At 43.6% G+C, this 15,465-nt stretch overlaps 1 protein-coding gene across 5 annotated transcripts in view; it reads right to left on the bottom strand.

The window, feature by feature from the left end:
• Positions 1-15,465, bottom strand: part of PDE1C (phosphodiesterase 1C) — a 1,560,705-nt gene that overhangs the window by 141,578 nt on the left and 1,403,662 nt on the right. For all 5 annotated transcript variants that reach the window (XM_069730297.1, XM_069730300.1, XM_069730298.1 and 2 more), the window contains one exon: positions 7,899-7,980. In XM_069730297.1, the coding sequence (XP_069586398.1) occupies positions 7,899-7,980 (82 nt within the window). The remainder of the gene's footprint in view (positions 1-7,898; positions 7,981-15,465) is intronic.

Raw genomic sequence — 15,465 nt, 5'->3', positions numbered from 1 at the left:
GTTTGGCATCGTTGCCAAAAAGTTCAATTTTGGTTTCATCTGACCAGAGCACCTTCTTCCACATGTGCGGTGTGTCTCCCAGATGGCTTGTTGCAAACTTTAAATGACACTTTTTATGGATCTCTTTGAGAAATGGCTTTCTTCTTGCCACTCTTCCAGAAAGGCCAGATTTGTGCAGTGTACGACTGATAGTTGTCCTATGGACAGACTGTCCCACCTAAGCTGTAGATCTCTGCAGTTCATCCAGAGTGAACATGGGCCTCTTGGCTGCATCTCTGATCAGTCTTCTCCTTGTTTGAGATGAAAGTTTAGAGGGACAGCCAAGTCTTGGCAGAGTTGCAGTGGTATGATACTCCTTCCATTTCAATATGATTGCTTGCACAGTGCTCCTTGGAATGTTTAACATTTTGGAAATCATTTTGTATCCATATCTGGCTTTAAACTTCTCCATAACAGTATCACAGACCTGCCTGTTGTGTTCCTTGGTCTTCATGATGCTCTCTGTGCTTCAAACAGAATCCTGAGACTATCACAGAGCAGGTGCATTTATACGGAGACTTGATTACTCACAGGTGGATTATATTTATCATCATTAGGCATTTATGACAACATTGGATCATTCAGAGATCCACGATAATCTTCTGGAGTGAGTGAGTTTACTGCACTGAAAGTAAAGGGTCCGAATAATATTGCACGCCCCACTTTTCAGTTTTTGAATTTCCACAAAAATTTAAAATAACCAAAAAATTTTGTTCAACTTCACAATTGTGTTCCACTTGTTGTTGATTCTTCATCAAAAATTTACATTTAGTATCTTTATGTTTGAAGCATGATATGTGGGAAAAGGTTGAAAAGTTCCAGGGAGCCGAATACTTTCGCAAGGCACTGTACACCGGGCCTTTCCTAATGATTATAGTGAACAAGCCATAACCCGAAGAGGTCTGAAACCTTGGTCAAAGTTATCTGAGCACACAAATCTCCACAGGTGCCCAAACTTTTGTATAGTTTCCTTTTTAAAATGTAAAAAAATCACTATATATTTTTTTGGCCTAAAATACAAAGGAAATGCGTCATTTTTAACTTTAGTCCTTTTAAATATCATTTAATCTTCGACTTGTTTAACTGTTTGCAATAACAGTAATTTTGGGTGTTGAAACTTTTACATGCCACTGTATCTATCTATTAACCCCTTCATGACCTTGGTATTTTCTGTTTTTCCGTGTTTGTTTTTCGCTCCCCTCCTTCCTAGAGCCATAACTTTTTTATTTTTCCATCAATATGGCCATGTGAGGGCTTATTTTTTGCAAAACAAATTGTACTTTTGAACAACATCATTGGTTTTAGTATGTCGAGTACTAGAAAACGGTAAAAAAATTCCAAGTGTGGTGAAATTGCAAAAAAAAAGTGCAATCCCACACTTGTTCTTTGTTTGGCTTTTTTGCTATGTTCACTAAATGCTAAAATTGACCTGCCATTATGATTTTCCAGGTCATTACGAGTTCATAGACACCTAACATGACTCGTTTTTTTTTTATCTAAGTGGTGAAAAAAAATTCCAAACTTTGCTAAAAAAAAAAAAAAAAAATTGCGCAATTTTCTGATACCCATAGTGTCTCCATTTTTCATGATCTGGGGTCAGTTGAGGGCTTATTTTTTGCGTGCCAAGCTGGCGTTTTTAATGATATCATTTCGGTGCAGATTCCTTCTTTTGATCGCCGTTATTGCATTTTAATGCAATGTCACGGCGACCAAAAAAACGTAATTCTGGCGTTTCGAATTTTTTTCTCGCTACGCTGTTTAGCAATCAGGCTAATGCTTTTTTTATTGATAGATCGGGCGATTCTGAGCGCGGCGATACCAAATATGTGTAGGTTTGATTTTTTTTATTGATTTATTTTGAATGAGGTGAAAGGGGGGTGATATAAACTTTTATTTTTTTTTATTTTTTCACTTGTTTTTCACTTTTTTTTTTTTTTTTTACTTTTGCCATGCTTCAATAGCCTCCATGGGAGGCTAAAAGCTGGCACATCGCGATCGGCTCTGCTACATAGCAGCGATCATTAGATCGGCTCTGCTACATAGCAGCGATCATTAGATTGCTGCTATGCAGCAGAATTGCAGGTGTGCTATGAGCGCCGACCACAGGGTGGCGCTCACAGCTATCCGGGATCAGTAACCATAGAGGTCTCAAGGACCTCTATGGTTACTCTGCAGAAGCATCACTGACCCCCGATCATGTGACCGGGGTCAGCGATGCTCTCATTTCCGGCCGCCCGGCCGGAAGCGCCGCTGTCAGCATATGACAGCAGCATTTAACTAGTTAATAGCGGTGGGTGAATCGCAATTTCACCCGCCGCTATTGCGGGCACATGTCAGCTGTTCAAAACAGCTGACATGTCCCGGCTTTGAGGCGGGCTCACCGCCGGAGCCCGCATCAAAGCGGGGGTTCTGACCTCGGACGTACTATCCCGTCCGAGGTGAGAAAGGGGTTAAAAAAATGAAAGCAGCTCTCCAATTTTAATGTGAAAAAGACACTATTTATTAGAACATGCAATATTTGTACTCATTCATTTTGAGCCTTTCTTAAAGGGACTCTGTCACCTGAATTTGGCGGGACTGGTTTTGGGTCATATGGGCGGAGTTTTCGGGTGTTTGATTCACCCTTTCCTTACCTGCTGGCTGCATGCTGGCTGCAATATTGGATTGAAGTTCATTCTATGTCCTCCGTAGTACATGCCTGCGCAAAGCAATCTTGCCTTGTGCAGGCATGTACTACGGAGGACAGAGAATGAACTTCAATCCAATATTGCAGCCAGCATGCAGCCAGCGAGTAAGGAAAGGGTGTATCAAACACCCGAAAACTCCGCCCATATGACCCAAAACCAGTCCCGCCAAATTCAGGTGACAGGTTCCCTTTAACATTAAGATGAGCGTTATTCACAGCAGCATGCTAGAGACAGAAGAGCCTGATTCATTAAGAGGCATATTCCTCTAAATCAATTAGGATTGTTTTGAAAAGTGCTGTGCCGTGCCACAAACCTTACACCTGTCAGTGACTGTAGCAAGATTTTAATAAGAATTGGACGAGCTGTCCAATTCCATCCCAATTGGACGGGAGTTCCATCCTCATCCCACCCAAGTCACTAATTTATTGCGCAGCTTTAAGTTGTGCAATATTTGTGTGAGTTATCAAAGATTTTTATGCCAGATTGCTAGCAAAAACGCTATAAGGAATACAGGCCTATATGAATGGGAAGAAATATGTAATTCCAGTTCAAGGGCTGATAAAGAGTTTGTCTTTTTTGCATTTTAGGCTGGAGTCACACTAAACATATGAAAAATTGGTCCGAGTCTCCCTGCCGCGAGTCCCACGAGTGTAATGCAATTGTCATGCGAATGTCATGCGCGTATAGTCCGATTTTTAACACTTAGCATCTGATGTTTGCTCTGGATGAAGTGCGATTGCTATCAGATTGCAATGCGATTTTAACATGAGCTTCTACATAGAGCAATTCTCTAAGTAATTTACACATAGTTTTCAAATGAAATAGTCTTCAAAACACACATATACATACAGGTGCATCTCACAGAATTAGATCATCAAAAAGTTAAAGGGACACTGTCACCTGAATTTGGAGGGAACAATCTTCAGCCATTCTCTGTCCTCCATAGTACACGCCTGCGCAAGGCAAGATTGCACCTTGTGCAGGCATGTACTACGGAGGACAGAGAATTAACTTCAATCCATTATTGCAGCCAGCATGCAGCCAGCGGGTAAGGAAAGGCTGAATCAAACACCCAAAAACCCCGCCTCCATGGCTGAAGATTGTTCCCTCCAAATTCAGGTGACAGTGTCCCTTTAATTTATTTCAGTTCTTCAATATAAAAAGTGAAACTCATATATTAGATAGAGTTATTACACAGTGATCTACTGTATATCAAGTGTTTATTTCTATTAATATTGATGATTATGGCTTACAGCCAATGAAAACCCAAAAGTCATTATCTCAGTAACTAAGAATACTTCATAACACCAGCTTGAAAATTCATTTTAAAATCCGAAATGTTGGCCTACAAAAATGTATGTTCAGTAAATGCATTCAATACTTGGTCAGGGCTCCTTTTGCATCAATTACTGCTTCAATACGATGTGGTATGGAGGCCGTCAGCCTGTGACACTGCTGAGGTGTTATGGAAGCCCACGTTGCTTTGATAGCAGCCTTAAGGTCTTCTGCATTGTTGTTTCTGGTGTCTCTCATCTTTCTCTTCACAATACCCCATAGATTCTCTATGGTGTTAAGGTCAGTTTGCTGGCCAATTGAGCACAGTGATACTGTTGTTTCTAAACCAGGTATTGGTACTTTTGGCAGTTTGGACAGGTGCCAAGTCCTGCTGGTGAATGAAATTTCCATCTCCAAAAAGCTTGTTGGCAGAGGGAAGCATGAAGTGCTCTAATATTTTCTGGTAGACAGCTGTGCTGACTTTGGTCTTGATAAAACTCAGTGGACCTACACCAACAGAATAAGGGACCTTTTAAATGCTTAGGAAGCCTTTGCAGGTGTGTTTAGTTAATAATTATTCTAAATTTACTGACACAATGACTTTTGGGTTTTCATTAGCTGTAAGCCATAATCATCAACATTAACAGAAATAAACACTTGAAATAGATCACTCTGTAACGATTATCTAATATATGAGTTTCAATTTTTGTATTGAAGAACTGAAATAAATTAACTTTTTGATGATATTCTAATTTTGTGAAAAAAACTTTATCTATCTATTTATCTACTAAATACATATACCGTATATACTCGAGTATAAGCCGACCCGAGTATAAGCCGACCCCCCTAATTTTGCCACAAAAAACTGGGAAAACTTATTGACTCGAGTATAAGCCTAGGGTGGAAAATGCAGCAGCTACCGGTGAATTTCAAAAATAAAAATAGATGCTCCATACTGTTCATTATGGCCCCATAGCTGTGCCATATAGTGCTCTGCACCGTTCATTATTTCCCCATAGATGTACCATAGAAAGCTGTGCCATATAGTGCTCTGCACCGTTCATTATTGCCCCATAGCTGTGCCATATAGTGCTCTGCATCGTCCATTATTTCCCCATAGATGTACCATAGAAAGCTGTGCCATATAGTGCTCTGCACTGTTATTATTGCCCCATAGCTGTGCCATATAGTGCTCTTCACGGTTCATTATTGCCCCATAGCTGTGCCATATAGTGCTCTGCACCGTTCATTATTGCCCCATAGCTGTGCCATATAGTGCTCTGCACCGTTCATTATTGCCCCATAGCTGTGCCATATAGTGCTCTGCACTGTTCATTATTGCCCCATAACTGTGCCATATAGTGCTCTGCACCGTTCATTATTGCCCCATAGCTGTGCCATATAGTGCTCTGCGCCGTTCATTATTGCCCCATAGCTGTGCCATATAGTGCTCTGCACCGTTCATTATTGCCCCCTAGCTGTGCCATATAGTGCTCTGCACCGTTCATTATTTCCCCATAGCTGTGCCATATAGTGCTCTGCACCGTTCATTATTGCCCCATAGCTGTGCCATATAGTGCTCTGCGCCGTTCATTATTGCCCCATAGCTGCCATATGGTGCTCTGCGCCGTTCATTATTGCCCCATAGCTGTGCCATATAAAGCTGTGCCATTCCTGCTGCAATAAAAAAAAAATGCCATACTCACCTCTCTTGCTTGCAGCTCCCAGCGTCCGGTCCCGGCGTCTCTCCGCACTGACTGATCAGGCAGAGGGCACCACGCACACTATATGCGTCATCGCGCCCTCTGACCTGCACAGTCAGAGCAAGAGGACGCGAAGACGGAGCAGCGCCCGGCGTGTGGAATGCGGACAGGTGAATATTACATACTTACCTGCTCCCGGCGTCCCGCTCCCTCTGCCTGTCACACGGTCTTCGGTGCCGCAGCCTCTTCCTCTATCAGCGGTCACCAGCACCGCTGATTAGAGAAATGAATATGCGGCTCCACCCCTATGGGAGGTGGAGCTGCATATACATTTCTCTAATCAGCGGTCCCACGTGATCGCTGAACAGGGGAAGAGCTGCAGCACCGAAGACCGTGTGACGGGCAGAGGGAGCGTCAGGTGTTGTGAATTCTGTTGTCGGGCTCCCTCCTGTGGTCATGAATGGTACTTCGGCTGGTTCTGTCCATGGACTTCCTCTGGTGGGTGTTTCTGAGTTTCACAGGTGACGAGGTTAATTCGTTAGCTGCTGCTCTGTTTAACTCCACTTAGATCTTTGCTCCATGCCACCTGTCAATGTTCCAGTATTGGTCTAGTTCACTCCTGTTTCGTTCTTGTGACCTGTCTTCCCATCAGAAGCTAAGTTCCAGCTTGTATTTCTTTGGTTTGCTATTTTTCTGTCCAGCTTGCTATTTAATTTGTTGTCTTGCTTGCTGGAAGCTCTGGGACGAAGAGGGAGCGCCTCTGCACCGTGAGTCGGTGCGGAGGGTCTTTTTGCGCCCTCTGCGTGGTCATTTTGTAGGTTTTTGTGCTGACCGCAAAGTAACCTTTCCTATCCTCGGTCTGTTCAGTAAGTCGGGCCTCACTTTGCTAAATCTATTTCATCTCTGTGTTTGTATTTTCATCTTTACTCACAGTCATTATATGTGGGGGGCTGCCTTTTCCTTTGGGGAATTTCTCTGAGGCAAGGTAGGCTTTATTTTTCTATCTTCAGGGCTAGCTAGTTTCTTAGGCTGTGCCGAGTTGCATAGGGAGCGTTAGGCGCAATCCACGGCTATTTCTAGTGTGTTTGATAGGTTTAGGGATTGCGGTCAGCAGAGTTCCCACGTCCCAGAGCTCGTCCTTATTATCAGTAACTATCAGGTCATTCCGTGTGCTCTTAACCACCAGGTCCATTATTGTCCTGACCACCAGGTCATAACAGTCAGGACTGCCGGGACTAGGTGAGTATGCCTCAGCGCCCTCTCCCCCTCACCCGCCGACCCTGCCGCCCACCGTGACTCGAGTATAAGCCGAGAGGGGCACTTTCAGCCCAAAATTTTGGGCTGAAAATCTTGGCTTATACTCGAGTAAATACGTACATATACATATATATGCGTGTGTCACTGACATCTATATATCTATGTATCTTGCAATCTTGCCTTGCGCAGGCGTGTACTATGGAGGACAGAGAATGAACTTCAATTCAATATTGCAGCCAGCATGCAGCCAGCGGGTAAGGAAAGGGTGAATCAAAAACCCCAAAACCCCGCCTCCATGGCTGAAGATTGTTCCCACCAAATCCAGGTGACAGTGTCCCTTTAACAGAAATAAACACTTGGAATAGATCACTTTGTTTGTAATGACTCTATATAATAAATGAGTTTCAGTTTTTGTATTGAAGAACAGAAATAAATTACAGTAACGTTTTTTTTTTATCACTTAAGCTTACTATATTTGAAATTTAAAAAAGATTCTTACTTATCCCCTACCGCTCCAGCTTTAACTCTCCAACACTACTTTCAGCTTCTGTTAAAATAACTGTAGTGGTGATGTCATGATTGCAGTACTTGACATATAACTGGGCTCAGTGTTTGGCTGCAGCGGTAACGTGCTGTAGTCATGATGTCATTGCTTCAGTTGTATCAACAAAAACTGGGGACAGCAGTGGAGAGAAGGAGAAGGATTGGCGTTTTTACTATCTATACGTATATCTAGCCTATGGAATTAAAAAATGATGGGTTTTGATTTGCTCAGAAGAATAAAAGGGAAAAAGATGGTCACATCCAGTTTTAAACAATTGTTTTTATCTTTATTGAAAAGAAAATTATTCTTTGGCCAATCATCTCATCCAGAATATTTTAATACAAATCTGCCTACTAAATATAACAGATATATAGAAATATTTTTCAAACTTACCTATTTGGGATTGGGCAACCATTGTAGAATTGCGATCGCACAGTGGAGAAAATGGAAGGCCAAGTTCTGCTTCTTTGTCACCCTGCAAATACATGGTCATGAGTTATATATTTATCATCAGCAGCCATCGAAGAATAATGTACAGATGAATGCGCTGCAGAATATGAGATACTAATAGTCAGCTGCCTAAGCGACCGGAGCTATTGACATGGAAATGGCTTCTGGATGCCATCGGACCATCTGTACTATGACTTAATCAGGAATGTGAATTAGCATCTGTACAATAAAAATCAATTCTGAGCGGCGCTGAGAATTCTCAGTGTGATATGAAGTCTTATTTTATGTAAGTGAAGAAACTGTATAATAAAGTGATCAAAACGTTTTGCTGCTTTATATTACTAAGCCACATACTGAAGCTTACTTATTAGATAACATTGAATATCAGCAGGTTTCAGGCTCATTTATTCTATGTACATTATGAGCATTGAATGAAAAATAATGAATTTTACTTGTTTACCTGTTGACACTTTAGTTGACAGAAAATTGGCTTAAAAGTGAATGTTTGCTCAGCCTTATCTCACACCTCTCTGAAATATACCCTCATGTTGTTATTTATAATATTAACAATGAAAAACAAGAGTTTAGAATAAGAACTAGGAAAATTGCTTGCTCTTGATATTTGCTGACTCTCATTGGACTTTAATAAATTCACAAAGTTCCAAGTGTCTTAAAGAGAATGTGCCAATAAAAAAGATCTTGTAATAACTCTGTTGGCATCACTACATGGCCTCCCATCCATCACACATCATCTTACTCACTGCTCCAGGTCTTGTTGTTATTTCTGTCTGTTGCCGGCTTCATGTTCTGTGTCTCTGCTCTCTGCATGCTTCCTGGCTGTGTGCATAGGGGGGCGGCGCCAGAACCTTCTGGTTCTTATGGAATCGGGGTGCACCTATCTAATCTGTTCCTGACCAATTACCAAGAGGCCTCCAGTATTTAGGGCAGTTCCACCCTGTGGACTGGACCTGTGCAATGTGTTAACTCAGTTAGTGTTTTGCTTCTGAGCTGCCAGGCCTTGCTCTGTGTTCCTCCTTCTCTGGAGGTTCTACTCCTAGCTTTGCCTTGACCTTGTATGTCTGCCCTCCAGGAGGCTGTATATCCTGGTCTCAGTGTTTCTTGCCTTGCTCTTGCTGTCCGCCCTCCAGGAGGCAGAATATCCTGGTCCTGGTCCCTGTTAGGATCAGGTGGCCTTGAAGCAGCATGAAATGACCTTCGCTGGAGCAGTGGTAACTTTACTGACCGCAACCCCTGATCCTATCACCACAACTAGAAGTAGCCGTGGGGTGTGCCTAACCAGACCTAGACACCTCGACACAGCCTAAGGACTAAATATCCCTAAAGATGGAAATAGGAAAACTCTCTTGCCTCAGAGTAGACCCCCAAAGGATAGGTAGCCCCCCACAAATGACTGTGAGTAGGAGAGGAAAAGACACACGCAGACAGAAAACAGGGATAAGCAAAGGAGGCACTTCTACCTAGATAGGAAAGGATAGTACAGGATACTATGCGGTCAGCATAAAACACTACAAAATATCCACAGCAGAAAAATACAAAAACTCTACCACCTAACTAAAGATGTGGAGAGTATTTCTGCGACTCCAGCGAGTCCAACTAGACTGAGAAAAACAACAGGCACAGTCTAGCAAGACCAAAAAAGAAACAAGATAAGCACAGAAAATAAACACACAGCAGTGTGTCTAAAGAATGAAGAAAACACTTATCTTAGCTGAATTGGCAGCAAGCAGGAGGGGCCAGGCAGAGGACCAACACTTCCAAGGGAACATTGACTACTGGCAAGGACTAATGAGTCCTGCACAGCTAAATACCCCAGTCCAAATTGCAATTAGCAGAAACACCTGTCCAAGACTGCTGCTCAGGAATAACTGCATTACCATCAACAACCACCGGGGGGAGCCGAAGAGCAGAATTCACAACAGTACTCCCCCTTGAGGAGGGGTCACCGAACCCTCACCAGAGCCCCCAGGCTGGTCAGGATGAGCAAGATGAAAGGCAAGAACCAAATCAGCGGCATGGACATCAGAGGCCGAAACCCAAGAATTATCCTCTTGGCCATAATCCTTCCATTTGACAAGGTACTGAAGCTTCCGCCTCGAAAAACGAGAATCCAAAATCTTCTCAACCACATATTTCAACTCCCCATCGACCAACACAGGGGCCGGAGGATCAACAGAGGGAAAAACGGGCTCCACATATTTCCGCAACAAAGATCTATGGAAGACATTATGGATAGCAAAAGAGGCCGGAAGCGCCAGATGAAAAGACACCGGATTAATAATCTCAGAAATCCTATAAGGACCAATAAACCGAGGCTTAAACTTAGGAGAAGAAACCTTCATAGGAACATGACGGGAAGGTAACCAAACCAGATCCCCAACCCGAAGCCGGGAACCAACACAGCGACATCAGTTAGCAAAACGTTGAGCCTCCTCCTGAGACAACACCAAATTGTCCACCACCTGAGCCAAATCTGCTGCAACCTGTCAACCACAGAATCCACACCAGGATAGTCAGAAGACTCCACCTGCCCAGAAGAAAAACGAGGATGAAAACCAAAATTACAAAAAAAAGGCGAAACCAAAGTAGCCGAACTAGCCCGATTATTAAGGGTAAACTCGGCCAATGGCAAAAAAGCCACCCAATCATCCTGATCAGCAGACACAAAGCATCTCAAATAAGTCTCCAAAGTCTGATTATTACGCTCGGTCTGGCCATTTGTCTGAGGATGAAATGCAGAAGAAAAAGACAAATCAATGCCCAGCCTAGCACAAAAGACCCGCCAAAACCTAGAAACAAACTGGGAACCTCAGTCGGACACAATATTCTCAGGAATACCATGCAAACGGACCACATGCTGAAAAAACAACGGAACCAAATCAGAAGAAGAAGGCAATTTAGGCAAAGGCACCAAATGAACCATCTTAGAGAATCGGTCACAAACAACCCAGATAACCGACATCCTCTGGGAAACAGGAAGATCGGAAATAAAATCCATAGAAATATGCGTCCAGGGCCTCTCAGGGACCGGCAATGGCAAAAGCAACCCACTAGCACGGGAGCAACAAGGCTTGGCCCGCGCACAAGTCCCACAGGACTGCACAAAAGACCGCACATCACGCGATAAAGAAGGCCACCAAAATGACCTACCAACCAAGTCTCTGGTACCAAAAATGCCAGGATGACCAGCCAACACAGAACAGTGAACCTCAGAAATCACTCTACTAGTCCATCTGTTAGGAACAAACAGCTTCCCCACAGGACAACGATCAGGTATGTCAGCCTGAAATTTCTGAAGAACCCGTCGTAAATCAGGAGAAACGGCAGAAAGGACCACCCCTTCCTTCAAAATACCGACTGGTTCCAAGACCTCAGGAGAATCAGGCAAAAAACTCCTAGAGAGGGCATCAGCCTTAATATTCTTAGAACCCGGAAGGTACGAGACCACGAAATCAAAACGAGAAAAAAACAAGGACCATCGAGCCTGTCTAGGATTCAACCGTTTGGCAGACTCGAGGTAAATCAGATTCTTATGATCGGTCAAGACCACAATACGGTGCTTAGCTCCCTCAAGCCAATGTCGCCACTCCTCAAACGCCCACTTCATAGTCAACAACTCCCGATTGCTGACATCATAATTGCGTTCAGCAGGCGAAAACTTACGGGAAAAGAAGGCACACGGTTTCATTAAGGAACCAACAGGATCCCTCTGAGACAAAACAGCCCCTGCCCCAATCTCAGAAGCGTCAACCTCAACCTGAAATGGAAGAGAAACATCCGGTTGACGCAACACAGGAGCAGAAGTAAAACGATGCTTAAGTTCATGAAAGGCAGAGACAGCCGCAGGGGACCAATTCGCCACATCAGCGCCCTTCTTTGTCAAATCAGTCAAGGGTTTAACCACACTGGAAAAATTAGCAATGAAACGGCGATAAAAATTAGCAAAACCCAAAAATTTCTGAAGGCTCTTCACGGATGTGGGCTGAATCCAATCATGAATGGCCTGAACCTTAACCGGATCCATCTCTATAGACAAGGGAGAAAAAATAAAGCCCAAAAAGGAAACCTTTTGCACCCCAAAAAGACACTTAGACCCTTTCACAAACAAGGCATTGTCACGAAGGATCTGAAATACCATCCTGACCTGCTGCACATGAGACTCCCAATCATCGGAAAAAATCAAAATATCGTCCAAATATACAATCAGGAATTTATCAAGATAATCCCGGAAGATATCATTCATGAAGGACTGAAAAACAGATGGAGCATTAGAGAGTCTGAATGGCATCACAAGGTATTCAAAATGGCCCTCGGGCGTGTTAAACGCAGTTTTCCATTCATCACCCTGCTTAATACGAACAAGATTATAAGCCCCCCGAAGGTCAGTCTTAGTAAACCAACTAGCTCCCTTAATCCTAGCAAACAAATCGGAAAGCAAAGGTAAAGGATATTGAAACTTGACCGTGATCTTATTCAAGAGGCGATAATCAATACAGGGTCTTAAGGAACCATCTTTTTTAGCAACAAAAAAGAACCCCGCTCCCAATGGTAAAGAAGATGGCCGAATATGCCCTTTCTCCAAAGACTCCTTAATATAGCTCCGCATGGCGGTATGTTCAGGTACAGACAGGTTGAAAAGACGGCCCTTAGGAAACTTACAGCCTGGAATCAAGTCAATAGCACAATCGCAGTCCCTGTGTGGTGGAAGGAAACTGGACTTGGGCTCATCGAATACATCCTGAAAATCAGACAAAAACTCTGGAATTTCAGAAGAGGGAGAAGGGGCGATAGACATCAGAGGAACATCATTATGAACCCCCTGACAACCCCAACTAGTCACAGACATGGACTTCCAATCCAAAACAGGATTATGTACTTGCAACCATGGAAAACCCAGCACGATAGCATCATGCAAATTATGCAACACCAGAAATCGACAATCTTCCTGATGGGCTGGCGCCATGCGCATGTGTTATGGACCTGGTGGTTAGGAGCACCCGGCACGACCTGATAGTTAAACTCACACAGGACAAGCTCTGGGATGTGGGAGCTCTGCTGACCGCAGGCCCTAATCCTATCACAACAACTAGAAATAGCCGTGGAGCGTTCCTGACACTCCCTAGACGCCTCTTCACAGCCTAAGAGCTAGCTAGCCCTAGAGATAGAAAATAAAGCCTACCTTGCCTCAGAGAAATTCCCCAAAGGAAAAGGCAGCCCCCCACATATATTGACTGTGAGTAAAGATGAAAGTCACAAACGCAGAAATGAAACAGGTTTCAGCAAAGGGAGGCCAGACTTACTAAACAAACAGAGGATAGGAAAGGTATCTTTGCGGTCAGCACAAAAAACTACAAAAGACCACGCAGAGTGTGCAAAAAGACCTCCGCACCGACTAACGGTGCGGAGATGCCACTCTGCATCCCAGAGCTACCAGCTAGCAAGACAAAATCATGATAACCAGCTGGACAAGGAAACAATGAACAAATAATAACTATCAGGAACTTAGCTTCTGCTGGAGAAGACAGGTCACCAGAAAGATCCAAGAGCGAACTGAACCAATGCAGGAACATTGACAGCTGGCATGGAGTAACGATCTGAGTGGAGTTAAATAGAGCAGCCAACCAAAGGATAAACCACGTCACCTGTGTAAGGAACCTCAGAAGCAGCAGCTTCACACACAGCCACCAGAGGGAGTCCATGGACAGAACTCGCCGAAGTACCATTCACGACCACAGGAGGGAGTTCGACAACAGAATTCACAACACGCATGGTCACCTGTGTCCAAAACTGGGGCTTATTTTTAGCCAAGGGTGTAGCATCAATGCCCCTTAAAGGAATAGGGTTCTGCAATGGCTGCAAGGGAAAACCACAATGCCTGGCAAACTCAAAGTCCATTAAGTTCAAGGCGGCGCCTGAATCCACAAACGCCATGACAGAAAATGATGACAATGAACAGATCAAGGACACAGATAACAGAAATTTAGGTTGTACAGTACTGATGGTAAATGGACTGGCGATCCTCTTGGTCCGCTTAGGGCAGACAGAAATGACATGGGAAGCGTCGCCACAATAATAACACAACCTATTCTGACATCTGAAACCTTGTTGTTCCATTCTAGACAGAATCCTATCACACTGCATTGGCTCAGGAATTTGCTCTGAGGATAACGCCATAGCGCGCACAGTTCTGCGCTCCCGCAAGCGCCGATCAATCTGAATGGCCAGAGACATAGAATCACTCAGATTGGAGGGTGTGGGAAACCCCACCATAACATCTTTAATGGATTAAGAAAGACCCTTTCTGAAAATTGCCGCCAAAGCATCATTATTCTATTTAGTCAATACAGACCATTTTCTGAATTTCTGACAATACAATTCTGCCGCCTCTTGACCCTGAGACAGGGCCAACAAGGTCTTCTCAGCTTTATCCTCCGAATTAAGTTCATCATACAGTAATCCTAACGCCTGAAAGAAGGAGTCTACATTAAGCAAAGCAGGATCCTCAGATTCCAGGGAAAATGCCCAATCCTGTGGATCACCACGCAGCAGGGAAATGATGATCTTAACTTGTTGAATGGAATCCCCGGAGGATCGAGGTTTCAATGCAAAAAAACAGTTTACAGTTGTTTTTAAAACTCAAAAATTTGGACCTGTCACCAAAAAACAAATCAGGAGTAGGTATCTTCGGTTCTAAAGCAGGAGTCTGAACAATGTAATCAGAAATACCCTGTACTTTAGCATCAAGCTGGTCTACACGAGAAGCTAATTCCTGAACACTCATGCTAGCACAAGGCTCTTCAGCCACCCAGAGATAAAGAGGGAGGATAAGACAAAACAGACTGAAGAAAAAAAAATGGCTCAAGATCTTTCCTCCCTTCTTCTGAGATGCAATTAACTCATTGTTGGCCAGTAGTACTGTTATGATCAGGTGGCCTTGGAGCAGCATGAAATGACCTTCGCTGGAGCAGTGGTAACTTTACTGACCGCAACCACTGATCCTATCACCGAAACTAGAAGTAGCCGTGGGGTGTGCCTAACCAGACCTAGACACCTCGACACAGCCTAAGGACTAAATATCCCTAAAGATCGAAATAGGAAAACTCTCTTGCCTCAGAGTAGACCCCCAAAGGATAGGTAGCCCCCCACAAATAATGACTGTGAGTAGGAGAGGAAAAGACACACGCAGACAGAAAACAGGGATAAGCAAAGGAGGCACTTCTACCTAGATAGGAAAGGATAGTACAGGATACTATGCGGTCAGCATAAAACACTACAAAATATCCACAGCAGAAAAATACAAAAACTCCACCACCTAACTAAAGATGTGGAGAGTATATCTGCGACTCCAGCGAGTCCAACTAGACTGAGAAAAACAACAGGCACAGTCTAGCAGGAACAAAAAAGAAACAAGATAAGCATAGAAAATAAACACACAGCAGTGTGTCTAAAAAAATGAAGAAAACACTTATCTTAGCTGAATTGGCAGCAAGCA

Source organism: Ranitomeya imitator, chromosome 6 (assembly GCF_032444005.1).
Source record: "Ranitomeya imitator isolate aRanImi1 chromosome 6, aRanImi1.pri, whole genome shotgun sequence".
NCBI classification, from domain to species: domain Eukaryota; kingdom Metazoa; phylum Chordata; class Amphibia; order Anura; family Dendrobatidae; genus Ranitomeya; species Ranitomeya imitator.
This window is presented reverse-complemented; position numbering and strand designations above follow the sequence as displayed.